The sequence below is a fragment of the Aptenodytes patagonicus genome, chromosome 15, assembly GCF_965638725.1.
Source record: "Aptenodytes patagonicus chromosome 15, bAptPat1.pri.cur, whole genome shotgun sequence".
Taxonomy (NCBI): Eukaryota; Metazoa; Chordata; class Aves; order Sphenisciformes; family Spheniscidae; genus Aptenodytes; species Aptenodytes patagonicus.
This window is the reverse complement of record NC_134963.1, coordinates 2,877,680-2,898,295: the sequence shown is the minus strand read 5'-3', so window position 1 is coordinate 2,898,295 and position 20,616 is coordinate 2,877,680. Positions and strand designations below refer to the sequence as shown.

The 20,616-nt window shown below is 49.3% G+C and overlaps 2 protein-coding genes across 5 annotated transcripts in view; both read left to right on the top strand.

Annotated features, from left to right (window-relative positions):
• The window catches only part of ULK1 (unc-51 like autophagy activating kinase 1), an 83,606-nt gene extending 78,778 nt beyond the window's left edge, over positions 1-4,828 (top strand). For all 3 annotated transcript variants that reach the window (XM_076353118.1, XM_076353117.1, XM_076353116.1), the window contains one exon: positions 1,592-4,828. In XM_076353118.1, the coding sequence (XP_076209233.1) occupies positions 1,592-1,647 (56 nt within the window). In that variant the 3' untranslated portion in view covers positions 1,648-4,828. The remainder of the gene's footprint in view (positions 1-1,591) is intronic.
• Positions 4,829-11,733: 6,905 nt separating this feature from the next.
• Positions 11,734-20,436, top strand: PUS1 (pseudouridine synthase 1). 2 transcript variants are annotated; one of them, XM_076352857.1, is made up of 6 exons: positions 11,734-11,775; positions 12,349-12,573; positions 14,081-14,218; positions 14,941-15,043; positions 15,318-16,015; positions 18,464-20,436. In XM_076352857.1, exons 2-6 carry the CDS (start codon positions 12,358-12,360, stop codon positions 18,512-18,514), a joined length of 1,206 nt encoding a protein of 401 aa, XP_076208972.1. In that variant the 5' UTR covers positions 11,734-11,775; positions 12,349-12,357; the 3' UTR covers positions 18,515-20,436. The 2 variants fall into 2 exon arrangements, with proteins under 2 accessions (XP_076208972.1, XP_076208970.1); XM_076352855.1 differs by lacking the exon at positions 11,734-11,775 and adding an exon at positions 11,898-11,987.
• The last annotated feature ends 180 nt before the right edge of the window (positions 20,437-20,616 follow it).

Here is a 20,616-nt window from a genome sequence, read left to right as displayed (position 1 = left end):
CAGAGCACTTGGGAACGTGAAACTGCAGCGGCTGTCGGGCAGAGGTGGCCGATCAGCACAGCGAGGGCTCCTTCCAACACGTCTTCTGAAACAGGACTGCTCGTCTGTCTGGTTCCCCAGCCCCAGGCCTGGCTGAGAAGGCAGCAGACAAATATTCTTCTCATCAGCAAGTGCTTGTTGTAGCAGTGAAAGCTGAACTCTTACCTGCTTGCTATCGTTTGGCTTCCTCTCCCAGGGACAGATGGACCCCTCTGCTGCTCCGAGCTGTCACCTCTCTCGCACTTTCCCTTTGTCGTGAGGGGTGTTACTCTCCGCTGCTGCAGGCTCTGCAGCTAACACATGTGGAGTGGAAAGGACTGACCTTACTTGCTCTGAGTGCACTTTTCCTGCCCTTATGGCTGGGGTTTAATCACCCCTGTCGTCTCTCTCTACGGGAGGCAGGCAGAGGGGATGGGGGATAGCCATCATCTGTTAGAGCAGCTTGACTTGGCCTCGGCTCTGCTCCATCGCAGCTAAACCAGCCCATCCGCAGCAGTCCCCGGCGGCTGAAGGGAAAGGGCACAGCTGGCAAACCATGCCTCTCCCCTCTGCTCGCTGCCGAATGCGTTTCTTGGGCCGGCGTCCAGAGCGCTGCCAGGCTGCTCTAGTCATCCGTGTAGGCAGAGCTCTCGGATAGGTAATGAGAGAAGAGATTTCTGGCTCACAGGCAATCAGTCAGTTAATTATCACCAACTTTCACAGTTGACATGAGGCTCACTGGAGGAGAGCAAAGGGAGATTGGCAGGTCGTGTGGGTACTGGAGGGCTAAGTGAATAGGGAATACTAAGTAGTTTCTATCGTACCATTTCTTACCAAACCTAAATCACATCTTTTGTCCAGTGATACGGTTAATGCATCTAATAGATTTCTTTTCCCAGTTGATATCCTGGTATTCCCTGTTTTACCCTATGTTCCAGCTTCCTGATTGAGCTGTTCTCTGGTAGGCTGTAGTGGGTACGCGTTTCATTTTAGATCTCAGGTATAGGATTACTTATTTCTGAAAAGTAAAATGACGAACCTAGAAATAAAGCAAGTCTTCCTGGAAGAGGAATGAATTCCACCAGACATTTAGCTTTTGAGAGAGTCTTGGGCTCAGGCGATGAGAATCTGGCACTGACCGTGCTGGGCTGGGCTCAGTCTCTCGGTTCTAAGCCATGACAAATGGCACTGGAGACCTTGAGTCGTCTTGCCCGCTGGCAAAAGCCACTCCAATAAGTGCAAGTGAGTACGTTGTTCCCAGCGGACAGTGGTTCTTTATACCATCTTGATACCTCTGTCAGAACTGCTGCCTCCTGGCTTTTGTTGTTGGATCTCCGGTTATTCAACCCTTTGACCTGTCCCATCCCAGCATGGTGTTTGCAGTCAGGTCCTCACCTGGTCTAAATCAGTGTGTGGTAATGACTCTCGAAGGGCTGCTTAGATTTGCTGAAGTTCTGCCTTTCTTTTTTTTTCTTTTTTTTTTTTCCCCCCCAGTCTCCAGCATGTTTTGGTAGTCTTTATATTGCCAGGAAAATGAGAAGTTGATTTCTTTTGTTGTTTTTTTCTCTCCCAGGTAAGCTGTGCATCGAGCGCAGGCTGTCAGCTCTGCTGTCGGGGTTCTGCGCCTGATTGCAGTGGTGGTGGTGTGTTCTTCACGCACCTCGCCCCAGCTGATCACTTTGTTTCCAACGGCCTGCTGCTGTGGTGGGAAACGATTTTGGCAGTAGAAGACCTGGAGGATGAACTGCTCGATGTTTTGTATTTTGACGTTTTGGGAAGCTGTCCCACAGACTCGGATTCCTTCATGGGGATGTGTGACTGCAGCAAGCACAAATACTTCCCTGCCCAAAGGCCTGGGCGAAGACGTAGCCGATGTGGAAAGGTTTCCCTCGTTGGCAGAGGGGATGAAGGATAGACGTCTGCTTCTTCCCAGCACTTTGAAGGATAAGACTGCTGCCTATCCCTCTTGCTTAAGAACAGGGTATTCCAGTGCTGTGTCCATTGCAGGCAATGGATGTGCTGAAACTGCTGGCTTCAGTTAACGTTGGAGGGTGTCATTCAGAAATCAAGGCCAGTTTGTGTACTTTTCCCTACCCAGCTGAGTGCCAGGCGTCCTCAAGCTTCCTGGCAACCCGAGGCTCCCCTCCTTTCTCTCCTTTGTCCCTTCTCATACGTGTTTATGCCTTGGAGTGCTTACTGAATGGCAGAGAGGAGGGAGTCGGCTCCCTTTTGCCTGAGCGTTGCTGAAGTAGCTCCCACCTCCTGCAGACTTAGCGAGCGAGGCAGAGGACACGCTGCTGCTGGGGAGGTTTGCATCTCCCGTGGGTGTTGTGTGGACTGCCTCTCTGCCTGGATGGGCAAACGACACGGGGACAGAGACTCTGTGCAGGAAACAGGAGGACGACAGAAAGCGTAACGCTCCTGTGTTTGTAAGAAGCCAAAATGAATCCGTTCCTCCCTTGGTCCCCAAGCTCAGCGGGATCACCATGAAAGACTCCTGGCTGTCCAGCGCGGCCTGTCAGTACATATCTACCCGGAGGAAGCACTAGCGCTGTCCTGCTTTCAGCTGTTGGCTCGATAACCCCTTTCCTGGAGCCCTCACCCCACCCCCAAACTGAAAACACTAGCTTTGTGAATCAAAGGAGCACTTTACACACTATGGGGACTTGAGAAGTTGACTTTGCATCACACAACAACCCAGGAACATCACGACTGTTAGGAATGCTGTTCCTTTTATTCCTTTCCTTGCTTCCTGGTTGTTTTATTGCACTACGTGTGTGCGTATATTAATATGTATTCCTAAGGGCGAATATATATTGATATATATATATGGTTTGTGTGTAACTGTACGTATTTAACTGTACTGTATCTTGTGAGAGGCAAAAAGCACTGCGGAGTCTGTGCTGTTCCTCCTCCACACCAGGCAAAGCTGACTTGCAGTCTGGCAGTACCACGATTTGTTTTGTTTTGTTTCGTTTTTTATTTAAATGTTCTTTTAAGGACAGTCAGTATAAAGCTCCGTGCTTTTTAAGAGCTCAAGAACAGGCGTTAAGATCCTACACACTTACAATTGGAAATGCATTTTTTAAGAAGTTTTATTTGCTGCTTCATTTTTTTTTTTTATAAAGAAATCTCGTAGTGTTCAGTTTTATGTTCAGCATTTCTTTTAAGGAGACTCTGTAGCCAAATGAGACTGCGGGTGCGAGTGGCTCGAGTTCTGGTTGAGGCTTCGGATGCCGTGAGCATGTGCGTGAGAGGATAGCTGGCTGCCTTTCCGTCTGTCTGTGTGCGCATGTGTGTGTCTTAATTTATCAGAGTCATGGCAGTATTTTGTTAGCGCTGGGCAGAAAAGTATCTTTGAAAGCAACTCGAAACCTCAGGCTTTGTTTTTGGGGATCTAAAAATGTTTTGCACATGGTGGTTAAGTCCTCATTGCTTTTTTTTTTCTCTCAATATTGGCACGATCAGCGTGATACTTTTACAAGGGTTTCAGGAGCAACTTAATTGACTTTGGAGCCGGCGTCATCGTTGGCAACATGGGTGTTTCTGATCACGGAGCAGAAATGCCAGTAAAGAAATTTAAAAATATTTCAGATTGCCCCAACCAGGGAAGTTTAAGCGTAGCTTTCACAAATGCTTCAGTATTGGGCCGCTGTTGTATCGTACGCTCACAGCCTGCTGCTTCTGTGGCCGTTTGTGTTTGTGGAAGAAAAAAAAAAAACAAACCCCCAAAAAAAGACAAACCCAGCCAACCAACCCCCCCCCAGCCTGTGGCCAGAAATGCCGAGGAGACCCAGACTGCTTCCGAAAGGATTGTACCCGTTCTGCAAAGGGCTATGCCGCAGGCGGGAGCGGCGCACCGGGAGGCGGCATGAAAGCACTAAGCCAGGACTGACTCTGCAATACAGACACCTGCTGCGCACCCCGAACCCTCCCGGCGGCCCCCCCCCCCACGTGCGCCGCCAGCCTCCTGCCGCGGAGAAGCACAGCCCGGGGTCCGCGTCTGTGCCACGGGTTTAATGATCCGTGCGCGTGGCAGGCTCGGCACGAACCTTCCAGCTGTACGTAATTACTTGAATGTATCGAAATTGTCCACATTCGATGTTCGCAAGTATATATTGCTCAAAAAAATTGTGGTTTACAGACCTACAACCAATATATATGTATGTGTTTGTGTATATACATGCAAGGATATGTGTGTGTGTGTGTATAGATACACACACAAACACAAACGTGTATATATATGTTTTCTCTCAATACTTGAAACTTAGCCACTGTGCTTGAATTAAAAAAAAAAACAACAAAAAAACACACCACAAAAAACCCACGCAACCCCCACCCCCCAAAAATGGGGGGGGGGAAGAAAAAAGAAAAGCAAATCGGACAGGTGATTTATTTTGCCATCACTCTGGTGACTTTCTTTTTTATCTAACTGCATGTAGCGTGGAACCAACTTTTTTGGTGAAAAATATTTATTGCTTTGTAGACAATAAGGTATAAAAAAAGAAAAAGAAAACACCCCAAAAACCAACCCCCCAACCATTGTTGAAGTTGCTAGTGTAGTCCGCCTGCTGTCGTCATGGCTTTGTTACTGTTGCAGCGTTTGTGTCTAGCGTCTTTAATAGATTTCAAGAAACCTCAGTCTAATAAACACGTATCTTCAGGTTTGTGAGAGCGTATGATGATGTTCTTTATAAGGTAATGCTTGATACTTTGTCAACATTTTTTATTTGTGTTTTTGTGTGACTTTTTTTTGGCTTTAAATTGTACAACATCGATTTAAGAAAATAAAATTGATTTGAAATTGTTAGCGGCCTGTTTTCAGTGCTTTATAATTCCAGTTAGCGCAGCATCTGAGGGACGTGTCTAGTGTTTGGTTCTACCAGCCTTGACTTCCAGGTGAAAAAGCGCCGTTACCCCCTTTTCGCGGAGGGTGAAGCCTGGGGCGCAGCAAGCTGCGCTGCCTGAAGCCACGCGTGAAGCCTTTGAAGTCGGAAAAGTCGCAGCCGGTTTCTGGGTGTAGCTGTAATCGCTGCTTCGGCCGTCCGTATGACCTGGCTACGCGCTCCTCCTGCTACGGTTAGAAACTCCGCCGCGAGTTGATGGCAGACCCCTTCCCGCCCCGCTCGATGCTTGAATTTCGTCCACGTGTCAGTATTTGCAAGATCAGCCTGTCGGAGCTCCAGGGTGAAGCACGCCGGAGCAGGGGTGTCCGATGGCCGCGTGGAAGGGCGAGGACTGAGTGTAGGTTCGTGGTGATGTTTTTATGAGACCTAATAATTATGCATTATTTTAAACTCTAGCTTTTTTTTTTTTTAATCAACAGAGTCAGGAGCTTGTTGCTGTACAAGAGAGGTACTTGAAGTGTGACTGTAGTGGTAAGATCTGGGTGTTTTTAATTAAGATGAAATATTTTCCCGCCGCGTTTGTACTCATTGCAATTTGTTGTGTGAACAGAATGGCACGTGGCTTCGTTTTCTCTTGCCCACCTAGCTGTGCAAAAAACCACTGACCGTGGCAAGAAGTACGACGAGGGTGCTGTGAGCGCTGGCCCTGACCTGGGGTGCAAGACGGGTAGTTGTAACCCCTGCTCTGTCTGACTCGGAACATTCTACGACGAAAAGCTAAGCTCTGCCTCCGGGACGTGAGAGAGGTCCTGAATTAAGTAGTCCAGTCCTTCCGCTCTTACAGAAACTTAAGCAACGGAGGGGTAAACTTTCAGGAGCCAAATACCGCAATTCCACCAAACATCGCCCAAAACTCTGCTCGCTGGGCCGTGCCTGGTATTGTTGGCCGTGAGCATCCCTGGGGAGAGTCCTGCCCACCAGCCCCTGTGTGACGCGGCATCACCCCACGCAGTTACCGGTCTGCGCTGGTGGTTTTGTGAGAAAAGACCCTATTTCAAAATCTTAATTTACCGTGAGCTGGAATTGGTTTTTCTTGCTCAGCCCTATTTATAACTTCTGTTTCCTGCCCCTGCCTTTCCCACCGCAGGGAGCTGGACACCACGCGTTCGCTCTGTGAGAACGGTCCTGCCTGGAAACGCCGGGCTCTGGTCACTCGTCACACGCAGACTCGGGCGCAGGGAGAGTCGATTCCGCTTCCCTGCGGAGTTGCCCCCCCGCTGCAGCGGCGTCAGCGTTGGGGACGACTCCGAGAAGCTGCGCTTCGCTGTGGTGAACACGTGGCGGTGGTACAACCTGGGCAAGACCCTACGGCAGCCCTTGGAAAGGTAGTCAGAGCTGAATAAGTACAAATGCTGGTGTTGCTTAAAGTCTGACAGCTCGGCACGCTTGGACCTTTGTTTTTTGGGGTTTTGGGGGGGTTTTCTGTTTGTTTTTTTTAACACGTAAAGCCCTCTTTTGTGGAAAAAAAACCTTGCGTGTGTTTCTTCCCTGCGGCGTGGGACTGTGGTGAAGAATACACATACACAAGTTTCTGACGCTGAGGGTAAGGGAGGGGGGGTCTTTCGAAGCTGCCTGTGAAGAAGTTTAAAGGTTCAGGTGGAAAACCTATAGCCAGATGACAGATGGACCACTGCGTGTCACACGCCCGAGTGGACAGAGAATGCTCTGCTGAATCCGTGGGACTCTTTCACAGGCAGCAGAGCGAAGGGGGAAAGTGCTAGCTGGGGAGACTTAAACAACTGAAATAAACGGTCTCTTCTAAAAGCGCTAAACCACGGGGCCTGAACAGCTTAAAAGCACCGGTGAAAATTGCACAACTCTCTAGATGTTGACTGTGATGTTACGCTGCTGTCGATTCTAGGAGAAAACAAACCCGAGCAGTTCTTCCAGGGCATTTGGCTTCGTTCCCGCATTTTATATTTAATTGTTGGTAAGTACGTCAGCAAACACACACTCACTCAACTCCGAAAGATCAGAGGTGGCTCAGTGACATCAAGGAAGTAGAAGTGGGTGGGTGCGTGTTGAACCATGGCGATACAAAGATCAAGTATTCCGCTTCTAGTTACCAGCCCTGTTAAAGCTTTATTTCACGAGGAGTTAACTCCTTCACGGCATTTTTTAGCTCTGCGGTGTTCAACGTGACGTCGCCTTCTCCGCCTGCAGCGGCACGTCGTGGCTGGTCTTGCAGCACGCTCCTGGGTGCTGGCTGACGGTCCCGCTCACCTGAGCGGGGCGAGCAGTCGTGGAAGTCGTAAGGGCTGGAGGGTTCTTGCTGAAGGAGGGGAAGGGCTGTGTGGCAGGGAGGCAACGCGCTACCAAAGCTCTGCAGGGCAGGAGCTAATGCTCTCCAGACAAACCCTAGCCGTTGGATTTATTTAGATTTATTACCATAAATGTAGCACTGATGATGGGCACCATTCGTTCCCTGGATGAGGAATGGCATGTAGTGCAGGGATACAAACTTCCCGGGGACACTTCTGTTCTAAACCCAGCATTTTTAGGGACAATACAGTCAGAAACACACACCCCCACACACCCACCAGGAGCTGAAACCTGGCAGGGGATTTGGACACTTTCAGAAAACATGTTAAATAACGTATTTCTAAGAATGAGGTTAAGCAAGTAACGTCAAACACAGGTTTCTTCCCTTACTGCGGACAGAGGGTAACCACGTATCCAAATGTTCGTGGTTGTCCTTCGTGAGCCCTCACCGAGACGCAGACACTGCTATTAGAGATCCCTTGGAGCTGGACCCAGCCACCCCTCCCGTCGTTAAACGTGCCTGGCTCCGTCCACGGTACGGTTCAGATCCAAAGCCCTGGTGCAGGAAGAGTCAGCTCCCAAAAAAGTCATTCCCAAGTCTGCAGGGCACGAGGCAACGCGCTGCAGACCTACGGCACGTGGGGTTCGTGGCTTCAGCTTCTTCTCAGCATCTGCTCTCTGCGAGTATTTGCTTACGTTGGCAGAGGGATCATGAATGCGCTGTGGCGGGGAATTACAAGTCTGCCAGGGTTCCTGCTGCAGGTAATCTTGAAACACAAGTGAATTGTTGCTAAACTTCTCCCAATTTAGATCTTGTTTTAGGCAGTCAAGTCACTTCCAAGTGAGAACACACCGGCCTGTGTTACACCAGGAGCGCCTGGTGGAGGAAGAACACCTGGCGTGCTCTGGAACAGGAATGCTCTCCGCAGCTGAAAGAGTTTCCAGTGTTTTCCCCTTGTATTCTTCTGTGTGCTTATTTCCAGCTAGGGCCCGGACACACAGCTGCTGGGGAGCTGCAGGCCGAGGTACTCCTTGTCCCTTGCAGCGCGGCGCGTCTCCAGCTCCCAGCATGGAGGTGCAGAGCTTTTAACTGCGGCGTTTGGTATCCCCCGAACTTCTAGGGCCGTGCAGCAAAGAATATTTGCCCAAATGAGAAAAATGGGTCTCTCCAGATTTGCTTCGGGTTTGCTTTCCCAGCATTGCAACGAAGATCTTTCTACTGCGAGTCTCAGGGTACGCGCTGACCCTCGGCCCCGACCTCTTTTCCCCGGGATAGAAGGGCTGTGGGTTTCCATCCTCTGCCAGAGTCGTTGCTACAGCTGATGGCTGGGTTTGCTGCACTCCCCACCCCGGCCCTTCAACTCACTAAAGATCGATCGAGCAGGTTTTTTCTTTAACGGAAAACAATTTGAAGAAAATGTCCTTCAAAACACAGTGTTTCTTCAGAGCTGGTTTTTAATTGATTTAAAAGAAACCGTATTTCCCTGAGAATTTAAAGCAAACCCTCTTGAATTAAATACGTCCTTTTTCGAAGCAGGCCGTGGGGAGGAAGATGAGAAAGTTGGAGGGGTCGTGGTGCCCCAGCAAAGAGGGACAGGCTGCTCGGGGAGGCCTGAGCAGCGTGTGGGGCCGGCTCTGCCTGCCGGAGGGGTAAAGGCCGAAGCCCCCCCGGGCTGGAAGGAGCGGGTCCCGGCCGGGGGCCGTAGCTGCCCGTCAGAGGTGCCCTGGCTGGGGGCTGCTGGGGAGCCGGGGCTGTAAATAACAGCTGAGCCCCGCTGCGTTCCCCAGGGAAACGCAGAGAGGAGGAGGCAGCCGAGCAGAGGGAGGTTTTGGGGAGGAGGAGGCGGCGGTTCCTGCCGCCAGAGCCCCACCTGCAGGCTGCCGGGGCTGCCGGGGCTGCGGGCCGGGGAGCGGCCCCCCGGCCCCGCCGACCGTGCCCGCTCCAGCGCCGGAGCGGCGGCGGGGTCTCAGCCCCGGTAAGCGGTGTGACCCCGAGAGGGAGGGATGGAGGGAGGGACCGCCCCGGGAAAGCTTGGACGGACCCTCCGTGAGGGCGCTTAACAAACCGGTTTTGAGTGAGTGAGGATTGACACCGATGTCATTAGGAACATAAAATTAATACGGCCCGAAACAGGAGCGTGCCGGAGCCCCTGTCCTGCAGCTGTTCTGCTCCCCGTGCCGGCTGGCTGCTTGACAAAGCTGTAATTGTCCGTGAATCCCCAGATGCTCTTGTACCTGGAAAGCTTTTACGAGGCCGATTTCACTGCCGAGCGAACCTAATGGCAGCGCTCTCACTTAGGGCCAAGCAGGTGTACCAGTCAACGCACTTTAATTTTATCAGTCCTATTAAACACATACGAAATGTTCTGCTCCTCACACAAACAGCAGGGAACCTCGCAAATTGTTTGCGCCGGTTCCAATTTAACCCTGGGTATACGTGCGAGAGGAATGAAAGAAACCCTGCGTTAATTTAATTCCTGAAGACGATGGGCGCTCGCTGTGCATTGCAAATCAAACCCAAGCGAGCGCGCTGGCTTCGCAGACCCCGCACCGCGACCCGCAGCTGGACCACCTGCTCCGCGCCAGAAACGGCAGCCGTGCCTCTGCTGCCTTTCCACTCGAGTTCCACACCCCGGGGGGGTCTGCCTTCCCCGAGCCAGCTCCCACAGAACTGCCCGACAGCAGCAACTCCGGCAAGTCACTGGAGTTTCTCCTTGCCTTTGGTAGCTATCCGTTTAAAGATAAAGCAGATGATAAATTTAGAAGAAAGAGGCAGCACGTGCTGTGGCAGGTTGAGAGCAGAGCTTGTGCCGCCTGTTTCGAAGCTCCTTTGCTGCTCTTGGAAGGGGTAAGGGGCTGGGATACCGGAGCTTTTCCCTCACGGGGATATCCCCCTAAGGCTTTCTCCTGTCCCACCACTGTTCTTCCATACCGGCTGGGGCCTTCCTCCCTCTCTCAAATTTAGCCGAAATGAGCCAAATTCAGAAATCACAGCAGGGAGGGAGGAGGAAGAGATGGTGCTGGACAGACAAGCGCAATTGCATAAGCTTCACTTCCTAAGGAAACGAGGCAAAAAAAGATTCAGACGCCCTAGTCGAAGCGATAGAGACATTTGTATTCCCGTTTCCCTTGGCAGCAGTGCTGCACTGTGACAGGCGATCTTTTATCACTTCTCTAAACAAAGCGCAGCTGGGACCGCGTGATAAATCTTCCCCTTGCCCCACGCCGCTACTGAAATAACTCAGCAATGTCAGTTCAAAAAAGGCCGTGCTGCGTTTCTTTCCCTTATTAGCAGAAATAACAAGCCTGCGTTTGATAATCTGGCCTGCTTGGAAACGTCAACCCTTCCGTTTTTCATCTGAATGAGTAAACGGAGCCCCCTCACGCTAATCTCGCGGCGTGCCAGGGAACCCGCGTCCTCTCTGGGTAGCTCGGTCCTGTAAAGCGCTGAAGCTCGTAGCATAACAAAACAATTTCCAGGTGCATTTGGCTTTTTGGGAGGTACATGCTGTTGCCTGATAAGGGCGCCTATTCTACTCGGCTTTCCCATTGAGTGCATCACTGCAGGTGAAACCTGTTGCAGCAGACGTGAGCACAACGACTGCTTGAGAAAGCCGGCTGGAGGAAAACCTGACGGGAAAACGAAACCGTAGGTGCCCGTGCTCGATACCTGCACAAGCAAGAAGCTGTGTGGAAAGGGGGGGGACAGGGGCCAATGTTACACCCCTCTGGGAAGGCAAGCCTCGAGCGTTTAACGACGGACCTGCGCGTCATGTGAAGAACTTCCTCCGGCTTGTCGTCCTCGTCTCCCTCTGACTGCAAGGCTGTTGGTAGTGCTAGTTCCCCCGGGTGGGTTTGTAAGGGAAAAATGGGCTGGCCTACTTGCACAGCTAACACTTGCCACAGGAACGCGTTCCTTACTTGCCCTGTCCCCTGCTGCTGCTCCATTTAATAACTTGACGGGCTTTTCGCGTGCGTTGGCTCCTCGGAGCCCGCGTGTGGCAGGTGGGGCTGCGCGGGGGCCGTGTCCCCGCGGTGCCTTGCCGCGGGAGGCAGCCGTGGCGGCGGGGCGCCGGCGCCGGCTCTTCGGGCTGGAAATCGCGGAGCAGCGCTGGGGCCGCCCCGCCAGCGCCTTCCACAGCCCGGCGAATGGCCTGCTATCCAGCCCGGTGCTCCGGGGGCCGCAGCTCGCTGGAGCCAGGCTCCGGGCTAGGCCTGCCGTAAGGAGCCAGCAGGACCGGGCTGCCGCGCCGACGGGGACGCTCTCGGTCCTGCCGTCGTCCGAGCGCGCCGCCCCGCCCGTGGCCCGTCGGACGCCTCGAGGCGGCGGATCTTCGCCCCCGCACAGCCAGGCCTGCCGGCAGCGAGGCGCCGCAGGGATCCCCCCCAGCTCGGACTCCCGGAGGCCCAGCGCACCGCCCGGGGCCGCGGGGCCCGCTTGTGCCGCCCCGGCCCCGGCCCCGGCCCCGGCCCGCCCCTCAGCGCCGCCGCTCTCCTCAGCGCCGCGCTGTCCCCGCGCGGCCGCCGTAGGGGGCACGTGGCTCTCTCGCGCCGCGGCCGCGCGGTGGCGTCGCTCCGTAGCGCCCGCGTAAGTGGCGGCGGCGGCGGCGGCGGGAGGCGCGGGGCCGGGGCCGGGGCCGGGGCCGGGGCCGGGGGCGGCGGCCTCTCCCGCCCGGCGGAGCCGCCCGGCGCGGCCTGCGCTCGGGGGCGATGCTGCGGCTGCGGTGGGGCCTGAGGGTTGTGAGCTGCGGCCTCTCCGCCCCGCGGAGCGCGGCGTGCGGCCGGCCCCGGCTGCGCAGCGTACGTACCCGCCGGGCCGCCGCGCGTTGGGGAGGTGGGAGAGGCCGGGCGGGCCGCGGGGAGGGAACCGCCTCGGCTCGCCCCCTCCTCAGCCTGCCGGTCTTCCCAGCAGGCCCGCGGGCTCAGGGCTGCCATGCGGGCCAGGCTGTGCAGGCCCCGCTTCCCTCCTCCTTCGGTGGATGGTGGCAGCCTTGGGGGGAGGCGACGCGGCCCGGGGGGGAGCAGGGGGTGGGCGCCCTTCCTGCCTCCAGCTTGTTAAACAGCCCTGGGTGCCCCCCACCCCCGCCGCTCCGGGGGACGGAGCTGTCACTTTTCGCCTGGGTTTCTTGCTGAGTGCTGTCTGCTGTTCTGTCCCCTGCAGGTCCTCACAATGGCTGAGGATTTGAGAGCAGCGGTTGCCAGCCAGACGAAGAGACGGAACGGCAGCAGTGAGGTGGCTGAAAGGCTAGAAGAAAATGGGCATCCAAATAAAAGGCTGAGGAGAGATGCGGATGAGGAAGATGCGGAGGAGCGGAATAAAAAGTCGCCCAAAAGGAAGATTGTGTTGTTGATGGCATATTCGGGGAAAGGCTACCATGGGATGCAAGTATGTCGTTTGGGAAAACAATGTGGCCTGCTTTTTTTTTGAAGTCTATTAGGTTTATAGCTGTAGTCGTAGTGACTGAGTAGGGAAGCAGTTGCAGCTTGAAAAGCAGGGGCAGGAGCAGTGCATGCCTGGATTCACATGGCTTGGTAGTAACTTGAATAAAAAAAGGCAGCGGTACGTCTCTGATATTTGGTGATTCTAGCGAGTCTGCCTTTAGTATAGAGCATCAGCAGAAGATCTTTCAAAAACTGCTGCAGACAAGGCTCTTGAGGAGACTGAAAGCACGGGCACGGCAGTTCTGTCAAAACCTGAAGCGCTGTCCAGTGATCCCCTTCTGACCAGTGCTTCTGGTTGAAGCTTTACATTTCAAAGCCGTTGGGCTAAGTTTCTTTTAGGTTAGACCTCAAGTTGTCTCACTACGGGCAGATTCCGGAGAACTGAGCTGCGCATTTGAATGAAACAAATTGGCATCTCTGTTGCTGTCTCTTGTACTTCTAAAAAGATTATCTGTACTTGAAGACACTTTAAATTCTCCTTTTTCTGATGCACTCTAATGGGGTGGCTCGTAGCAGTTTAGAAACAGGAAAACCCTTGCAAGGCTTCTGTGTTTGCGTGTGGCAGAAAAGGGATGTTGCTTTGTTACAGCGCCAGCATTCGAGCAGTGCCCCAGCACCAGACCTGCCTGTGCAGGGACGCTCTTGAGGCACACAGTATTGGCAGCAAGAGGATGATTTTGCTCCATCTGCTGCTCCTCTCGGCATACTGCAGGCTCCATACACGCTCTTGAGGTGTGCTTTAAAAGCTCCACAGGATAATTGATAAGATTGCACGCAGTCAGGGAAGGGAGTCTTTCATGCTTATACAACAAAGTAGATTTGTTCAACAGCAGTAAACTTACGCTCGTGGGCACGTCCGTGTAAGCGCCTGTCAGCTTTACTGCTCTCGTAACTGAACGGTATGTGCCGAGGGTGTGTGCTTTGAAGCCTTACACACAAGTGGAGTTGTGCGTTTCTGTTATAGTTCATCTGTGAGTTGAGTGCAGAAGTCACTGGAGAAAACCATAGTCTGCGTTACACAACAGCTCGGGCGAACTGAGCGAAAGAACCCACTCTCATTTCCAGAAGCAGGATTTGCAGAGGCTAGGTTTGGAGCAGCAGCTGGTGACTTGCAGGCACTGGAACAGTATTTCAGCACATTGGTGCTGTTTCATGTGGTTGAAGGAATCGTCAAAAAACTCCATTGCGGAAGTATTGCACAGTGAAATTAGAAATGATCCTTTACTTGCAGTAACAGTAAAAGGTAAATCAGAATGTAGCTGTTTTATTAACACTCTCTAGTAAAGCATAGTTTTGTTAGAGAATGGCAGTGCTTTTAGGACTGTGAAGGGAAGACTTTTAAAGAATTTCACAACAATGTTCGATTAAGAAAATTTTTCAGTTATCATCTTCAGTTATCCAATTATTACTATTTGTTCTATTTCTTATTTTTACTGTATATCCTCTTTTAGAGAAACGTGGGATCCTCACAGTTCAAGACAATTGAAGATGACTTAGTGTCTGCCCTTGTTCAGTCAGGCTGCATCCCAGAAAACCATGGGGAAGATATGAAGAAAATGTCTTTTCAGCGGTGTGCTCGAACGGATAAGGTACGTTGGTTAGGGCCTGTGCTCTCATAAACTCGGGTGTACCCCTGCCAGCGCTACTGGGGTTGGCTGGTAAAGCGTTGTCTAGAGTGAGATCCAACAGCAAATACTATTCACAGTGAATGGTGCTTGAAACGTCTCCTTTCATCCGCTGCTAAACTTACGTACGAGCAAATACTTAGAAAGCGCAGGATACTGATTAGATGGTGTTTGTAAAGCTGGTGCTTCCTACCTAAACTTTGTCTGTGTTTCTGTCACATTCGTCTGCTTCAGCCTCCCAGCCTGCTGCTGCTGCTCCTCATTGTTGCTGCTGCCTGCTTGATGCGGTGCTTGAGACTTTAGCTGCATCTCAGTTGTTTTTAAGCCTGCCGCAGTGCGGTTCTAAGTCTGAACTGGAGTTCGTGGCTGATCTTACATATAAGTCATTTCAGTTGGTGCTTTACTTAATAGCAGTCGAATACAGTGAGATGTCATGGAAGGGAGTGCAGTGTTCTGCTGTGTAAGATTGCTAAGGTGCTGTATGGCTATACAGCACCAGCGGGTCTTCCAGGAGTACTCGACTTGGATTTCTGCCTGCGGCCTTGCCTTTGCCTCGCTTCAGCCTGGAATGACCAGTGAGAAAAAGGAATAAACTTGTTCTTCGGCTGTTTCAATTCTGCAAGTGCTATCCCAGAGCTTCCAAGGTACATAATTACGTGTTTGTGTGTGTGTTATGTTTTTTATAGGGTGTGTCTGCAGCTGGACAGATTGTGTCGCTAAAGGTCAGGCTAATAGATGACATCTTAGAAAAGATCAATAACCATCTTCCTTCTCACATCAGAATTCTGGGTAAGGATACTGGAATGGGCAGAGAAAATGTTTTCAAAGAGGAGCTTTCTCCTGCAGAAGGTCTCTCCCTTACCATTATAATTTTACTTATAAGTGGTTTAGTTTTAACATGAACCCATATGTTTCTGTTAGTTTGAAATCAGGGTCCTATAAAATAAACCCTTCTATCTTTTGATTGTATTTCATTTAAAAAAATATTCTTGTTGGTAGGAGCAAGATCACAATCAGGTTGTAACCTACTGATTCAAAAACCTAATGTCACTTTTAAAATAAGGTCTGAAGAGAGTCACTGGGGGATTCAACTCCAAGAACAAATGTGATGCCAGAACCTACTCTTACATGCTGCCAACATTTGCCTTTGCCCATAAAGACCACGATGTGCAAGAAGAGGTTTATCGACTGGACAGAGAGACCCTTGAAAAAGTCAATAAACTGCTTGCGTGCTATAAAGGAACGCACAACTTCCACAACTTCACATCTCAGAAGGGACCCAGGGACCCCAGTGCCAAGCGGTACATAATGGAGATGTACTGTGGAGAGCCATTCGTGAGGGAAGACATAGAATTTGCAGTGATCAAAGTGAAAGGTCAGAGTTTCATGATGCACCAAATAAGGAAGATGATTGGGCTGGTGATAGCTATTGTGAAAGGTTATGCTGCCGAGTCTATCATAGAGCTCAGCTGGGGAGAGGAGAAAGTAGATGTCCCCAAAGCTCCAGGACTTGGGCTGGTCTTGGAAAGAGTACACTTTGAAAAATACAACAGACGTTTTGGAAATGACGGGCTGCATGAGCCACTGGAGTGGACAGAGGAGGAGGAGAAGATTGCTGTTTTCAAAGAGCAGTACATCTATCCTACCATTATCAACACAGAAAGGGAAGAGAAATCCATGGTGAACTGGCTAAACACCCTCTCCATTCATGACTTCAACTCTTCGGTTGTTGGGATGCAAGCTAACAACAAAAATTCAAAGGTAATGATTGAAGCCATGATTTTACCAAATGGAAGCTGTCCAGTTGAAGTAGCTCTTCCTTTAGTAACATTTTTGTTTTCCATGAACATGCCATGGAAGATGACAGTCATCTGGAGTATGAAATGTTTATTATCTTTTCCGTCTTTGTGCACTTGATGATAGTGGAATGAACTATACCAAGTGTTATTTTTGCAGGGTTTTGCATGGGGGTGTTGAGGGAGGGAGGAAGGAATGCTTTAAAGCACAGGCCAATTTGCAGAATCATAAACCGGCAACAGAAATTGTGGCCACGTTACCAGCCTTTGCTATTGTGAAGCTGTTTGAGAGACTAGTTTTCAGGTTGACAATTTCCCTTTAATCGCCTGCTGGCTCTTTGTATTCGCTGACTTGGGGCTAATTCTCATTTTGTGTAATGCCCTGTTCACTAGATAAGGTTTGGAATCGGGGAAATTTAGGACCAGCTTTTTTTAAGTAAATCTGCCATGAGCTCAAAATGGGTCATCAGAACAACTCCTACTGAGTAAAATGGGATATTGCAAAATCTGATTTCTGACAACAGGAACTGCTGTCAGCTGTGAGTTGCAGTAAAACAAAGGTGTAGAATACATTTTTAACCAAAAGAAAATTTCAGGTTTAAGTTAAAGAATTTTTTTTTTTCCGGTTGAGATGTAGAATAGCCTCAAAAGAAAAGAGTGGAAAGATGTTTGGGACATGCTAGAAGTAGGTTGGAAACCACATGAGGAACCTTGAGTCAAACTCACAAAATACTTCTTTAAATTGACAACCACTGGAGTGACTTAAAATACAACAGTGCTTGATCGGACAAGTCCCTGATCAAGCCGATCTAACTTTGAAGCAAGCCTTGCTTGAGTGGGGGGCTGGACTCGATGGCCTAAAGATACCTTGCACTTCTGTATGTAATTCAGATTTTCTTGGTCAGAGGGCTGGCAAATCCTTGAAGGACAAATGATGGGCAGGGCTAAAACTTCTGAGTAGTGCAACTCAGAAGAAAATAATGACATTTTTTCACTCAATGGAGTCTTTAAAATTAGCTTTATTTTGTGTAGATAATGATCCTGCTCTGAAAAATGTTAGGTTTAATCCTGTCTTTGCCATTTTTTGTTTGAGTACGAGAAAGAGTTTCAACATATAAAATAAAATTTACAGCCTCGTTAAACAGTACAAGCAAGATACCAGAAATTTCTCAGGGTTATTTTTGTACTTGTGGTGATTGTTTTTCTGAAGTGTAGTGCTGTATGAGGACATTCGTGACAGGAGGTTATGACAAATGCCACATTAGTTTGGTTAAATGGCACCCAAAGAGACCGCGTGGTGCAGAGTCTCCTTACCTGGCTCAGGGGTCTTGATGATAATGTTGGCAGGACTTACTGCTGACAGGTTCAAAAATCACTGATGTATTGCTAGCGGGAGGCAGGTCTGCTTGCTTTAGATAAACTCGACCAAACACAGTTTTGGCATCATAGTTAGCACAAGTTGTCTGGAGAAGGATAAATAAGGGATGATATGACAGACTCCTTTGAGATTTTGCAGGCTGTTTGCACTTCAGTGAGCTGTGCTTGCTGTTACGAAGGCAACTGTCCAAGTCTCTCAGAATTTGTTTTGCAGTAGAATATTAAATTGTCAATGTTAAATTCATGGGATTTGGAGGTTTATATGTTTTCAGCAAGTGGTGGTGAGGAAAAAAAGGAGTAACTACAGGCATATTGTCATGTTAGCCTGCCTTTCTTTCTAAAATCCTTTGATGCCAATCATATCAGTCAAAATACTTGCTTCAAAAAATTACGTAAACCCCCCAAATTTATCGCACCGTGTTGACTTACTCCTGAAGGAGTGTCTCCCAGTTAAGAACTCAGACTTCAGTTTCCTTGTAAGTTGCTAATGTTTGTAGTATTTCCCTAATACTAGTTTGTACGACTGACTTCATTTTTAAACAAGTATTAGCCCTTGCATTATGAGCCCTTGCATCTCTCTCATACAGTTTGGACGCAAGTTCTCTGCAGCAGACAAACAAAATTCTCAAATCTGGCTTTAGACAATGTAACAAACAGCTTTTGAGGGACTTGCATGAAAAAAGCACTTGTTAACTTGCCTCACCTGCATTTATTTTAAACATCAGCATTTCATGCTATTATCCCACTTTTAAGTTTCCCACATACTGCAGGTTGTAATCATGCCGTTGTAAATATAAATGAGAAGGAATGTCTTCTGCTGGTGAGTGTAATCCAATGTACCATTTTTTTGCTACAAGAAGTGTCATTTACCATCACAGAATTTTGTTACAATAGACGGGTCTAAGACACGATGTTGGGATCTAGCCCCATTTCCTTACGCTTTTGGAGAAGTTTACAGTCAATGATGTCTTTGATTTAGGTCAGTCTCTAGATGTAAACGAAATACTGACAAACCATTTTCCATTTTACTTTACAGAACAGCAGCGATCTCGAAGGCAGTGATGGTTGTGCTGATGATTCCGACTGAGCCAGGAAGTGGCTGGACGTGGGACCCTTACTGCTTGCAGTTCCCGTTCTCTGCAAAAAGGTGGCCTTTCTAAATCCAAGGATCCAGTAAAGCAGGGGTTTGTGTGCTTGCAGAACAAGAACCAGTTGCCCAGGAGAAACCGGGTGGGGAAGACAGTGCAGTAGAAAAAGTAGAAGCAGCTTTTTATACCACTGACTGATTCACCTGACTGATATACTTGAAAATAGTGTAACGAGAACGAAGCTTTCTAAAAGAATCTTGTAATGGGGGATATCTTAATTGCTATTTGAATAATGTTTTTATTGTATGTTTACCTGGAAAATAGTATTTTAAATATATATAATCTCTACATAAAGATGGGGCAAGTCATTTTAATATACTCTTTTTTTTATTATTATTATTATTATGAAGTTATGACTCCATGAACTTTTGATTTTTTTTAATTTTTTTTTTTTCACCTTTACTTAACCTGATCTCTAAACACCATTAAGCTTTTACTTTCCATGTCATCTGTGACTTTCCTGTGGAGTAACATATATGGGTTAGGAACTCATTATCATGCTGACTGCTGTGAATTCTTTTGGTATTGAAACAAATTTTCTGTGTTTTCTGAAGCTTTGCAAGTCCAGAAGAAATGATTCCTTACTCAGTGAGAGGTCTTAAATTTTAGAACGTGGACTGAACCATGTAGTTCAAGATGAGACCTCTTCTTTGGGAGATGTCATCCTCCCAGTATTGCCCACATGCTTGGGCAGACTCAAGAATATAGATCCGCAGCTACGTGTGTAATTGGGCCTCTGCTGCCTGAGGTGCCCTTTCACAGACCTGCAGCTGAGACGTGAGAAGATGTAAATTAATTGTTAGGACTGCAATTCAAAGCGTGCAGCCATGAACGTTCTTGCGTTGCCTGTGGTGGATCACTAAACGTGTTGCTGCTGGTTTAGCATTTCTGGTTTTAGTGGAAGCTAACCATCTGCTAGATTCGGGGTTGAATCAATTTAGCATGCGCGAAAGGAATGGTGCTGACTTCCTCTGGGCTTTGATCAAGTCTGCCTTCACTTTGTGTGTGTGAACTCCTAATTCCCATCGAGCTGCTCGGAGCAGAGGAATGTGTGCAATGATACAGGAAGCACATGTTTGAGGACTGTCTTCCTTTGGGAATCGATTTTAATTTTCTGTGTTTTGGGGCTCTGCAGAACTCCAGAACTCTGGAGTTCTTGCTCTCCTTTCCCCAACTGTGGTTTGACTTCTGGTTCTTGCTTCCAGCTCTCTGTGGAGGTGGTGAAAGAAAAAACAAGGCAAGGCAGCAGCCTTCCTGCCCTCCCTGCCTGTGGAACACTTTTGGAAGGGGTAGAACGAGACTCCCCACGCATTCGGGTATTAGTACGAGTGCTTGATACGCTTCCCTAGCTGGGTCTGTACGGAGACTTGCTTTGTAATACGGTAGTTACTGAATATGAGGAGTCAACTCTTTGCTCCTCCATTCAGTGGCTTCTGGCCAAAGTCCCTAATTTTATGGCTCCCTCTGGAATTAGGGTTTTTTTTGCCAGAGCGCAGCTGTCCCTTAAAAAGGGATTTTCTTGTTTATTTTATCTGGGTTTTAATTAGTGCTTTTTATTTTACCGTGAAGGCCTTGCTCTATTTTATCAGAGCGAGTGTGTGAAAGTGTTCTGGAGAGGGACTCTGCCTAGATTTTCCTTTATATCCCTTGCCGGTTCATGCTATTGACCTAATCTGCATTAGTCCTCTATCCAAAGCTCTATCTTTCTATCCCTTTCAATCTGAATAAAAAATACCTTTATTTGCTTATAATAAAGGCCCCAAAACTGACACGTATCTCAGTTGAAATCAACGAGAATTCCTATTTATAGCCTTTGGAGGAAACAAAACAGTAATAAAAGAAAGGATATTTCTTACCTCTCGGTACGCGTGCTGTTTTATTTCACGGGGATTACCGATTTGGTACTTCAGCTCCCGTTTCAGTGCACGGGCCGAACAAATAAAATAAAAGATACGGGAGTGGTTTAAATTCTAGAAGGGACTCTGAAAGGGCGCAACACTCGGCTGCCTCAGGGGGCAGAAAACACAGACCGCGCCCCGCG

Coding starts and splice junctions, on each gene's coding strand:
- PUS1 (XM_076352855.1), top strand. CDS start 11,898: ATGCTGCGGCTGCGGTGGGGCCTGAGGGTTGTGAGCTGCGGCCTCTCC. Junction 11,988..12,348: donor GCCGGCCCCGGCTGCGCAGC/GTACGTACCCGC, acceptor TGTCCCCTGCAG/GTCCTCACAATGGCTGAGGA. Junction 16,016..18,463: donor CTAACAACAAAAATTCAAAG/GTAATGATTGAA, acceptor TTTACTTTACAG/AACAGCAGCGATCTCGAAGG.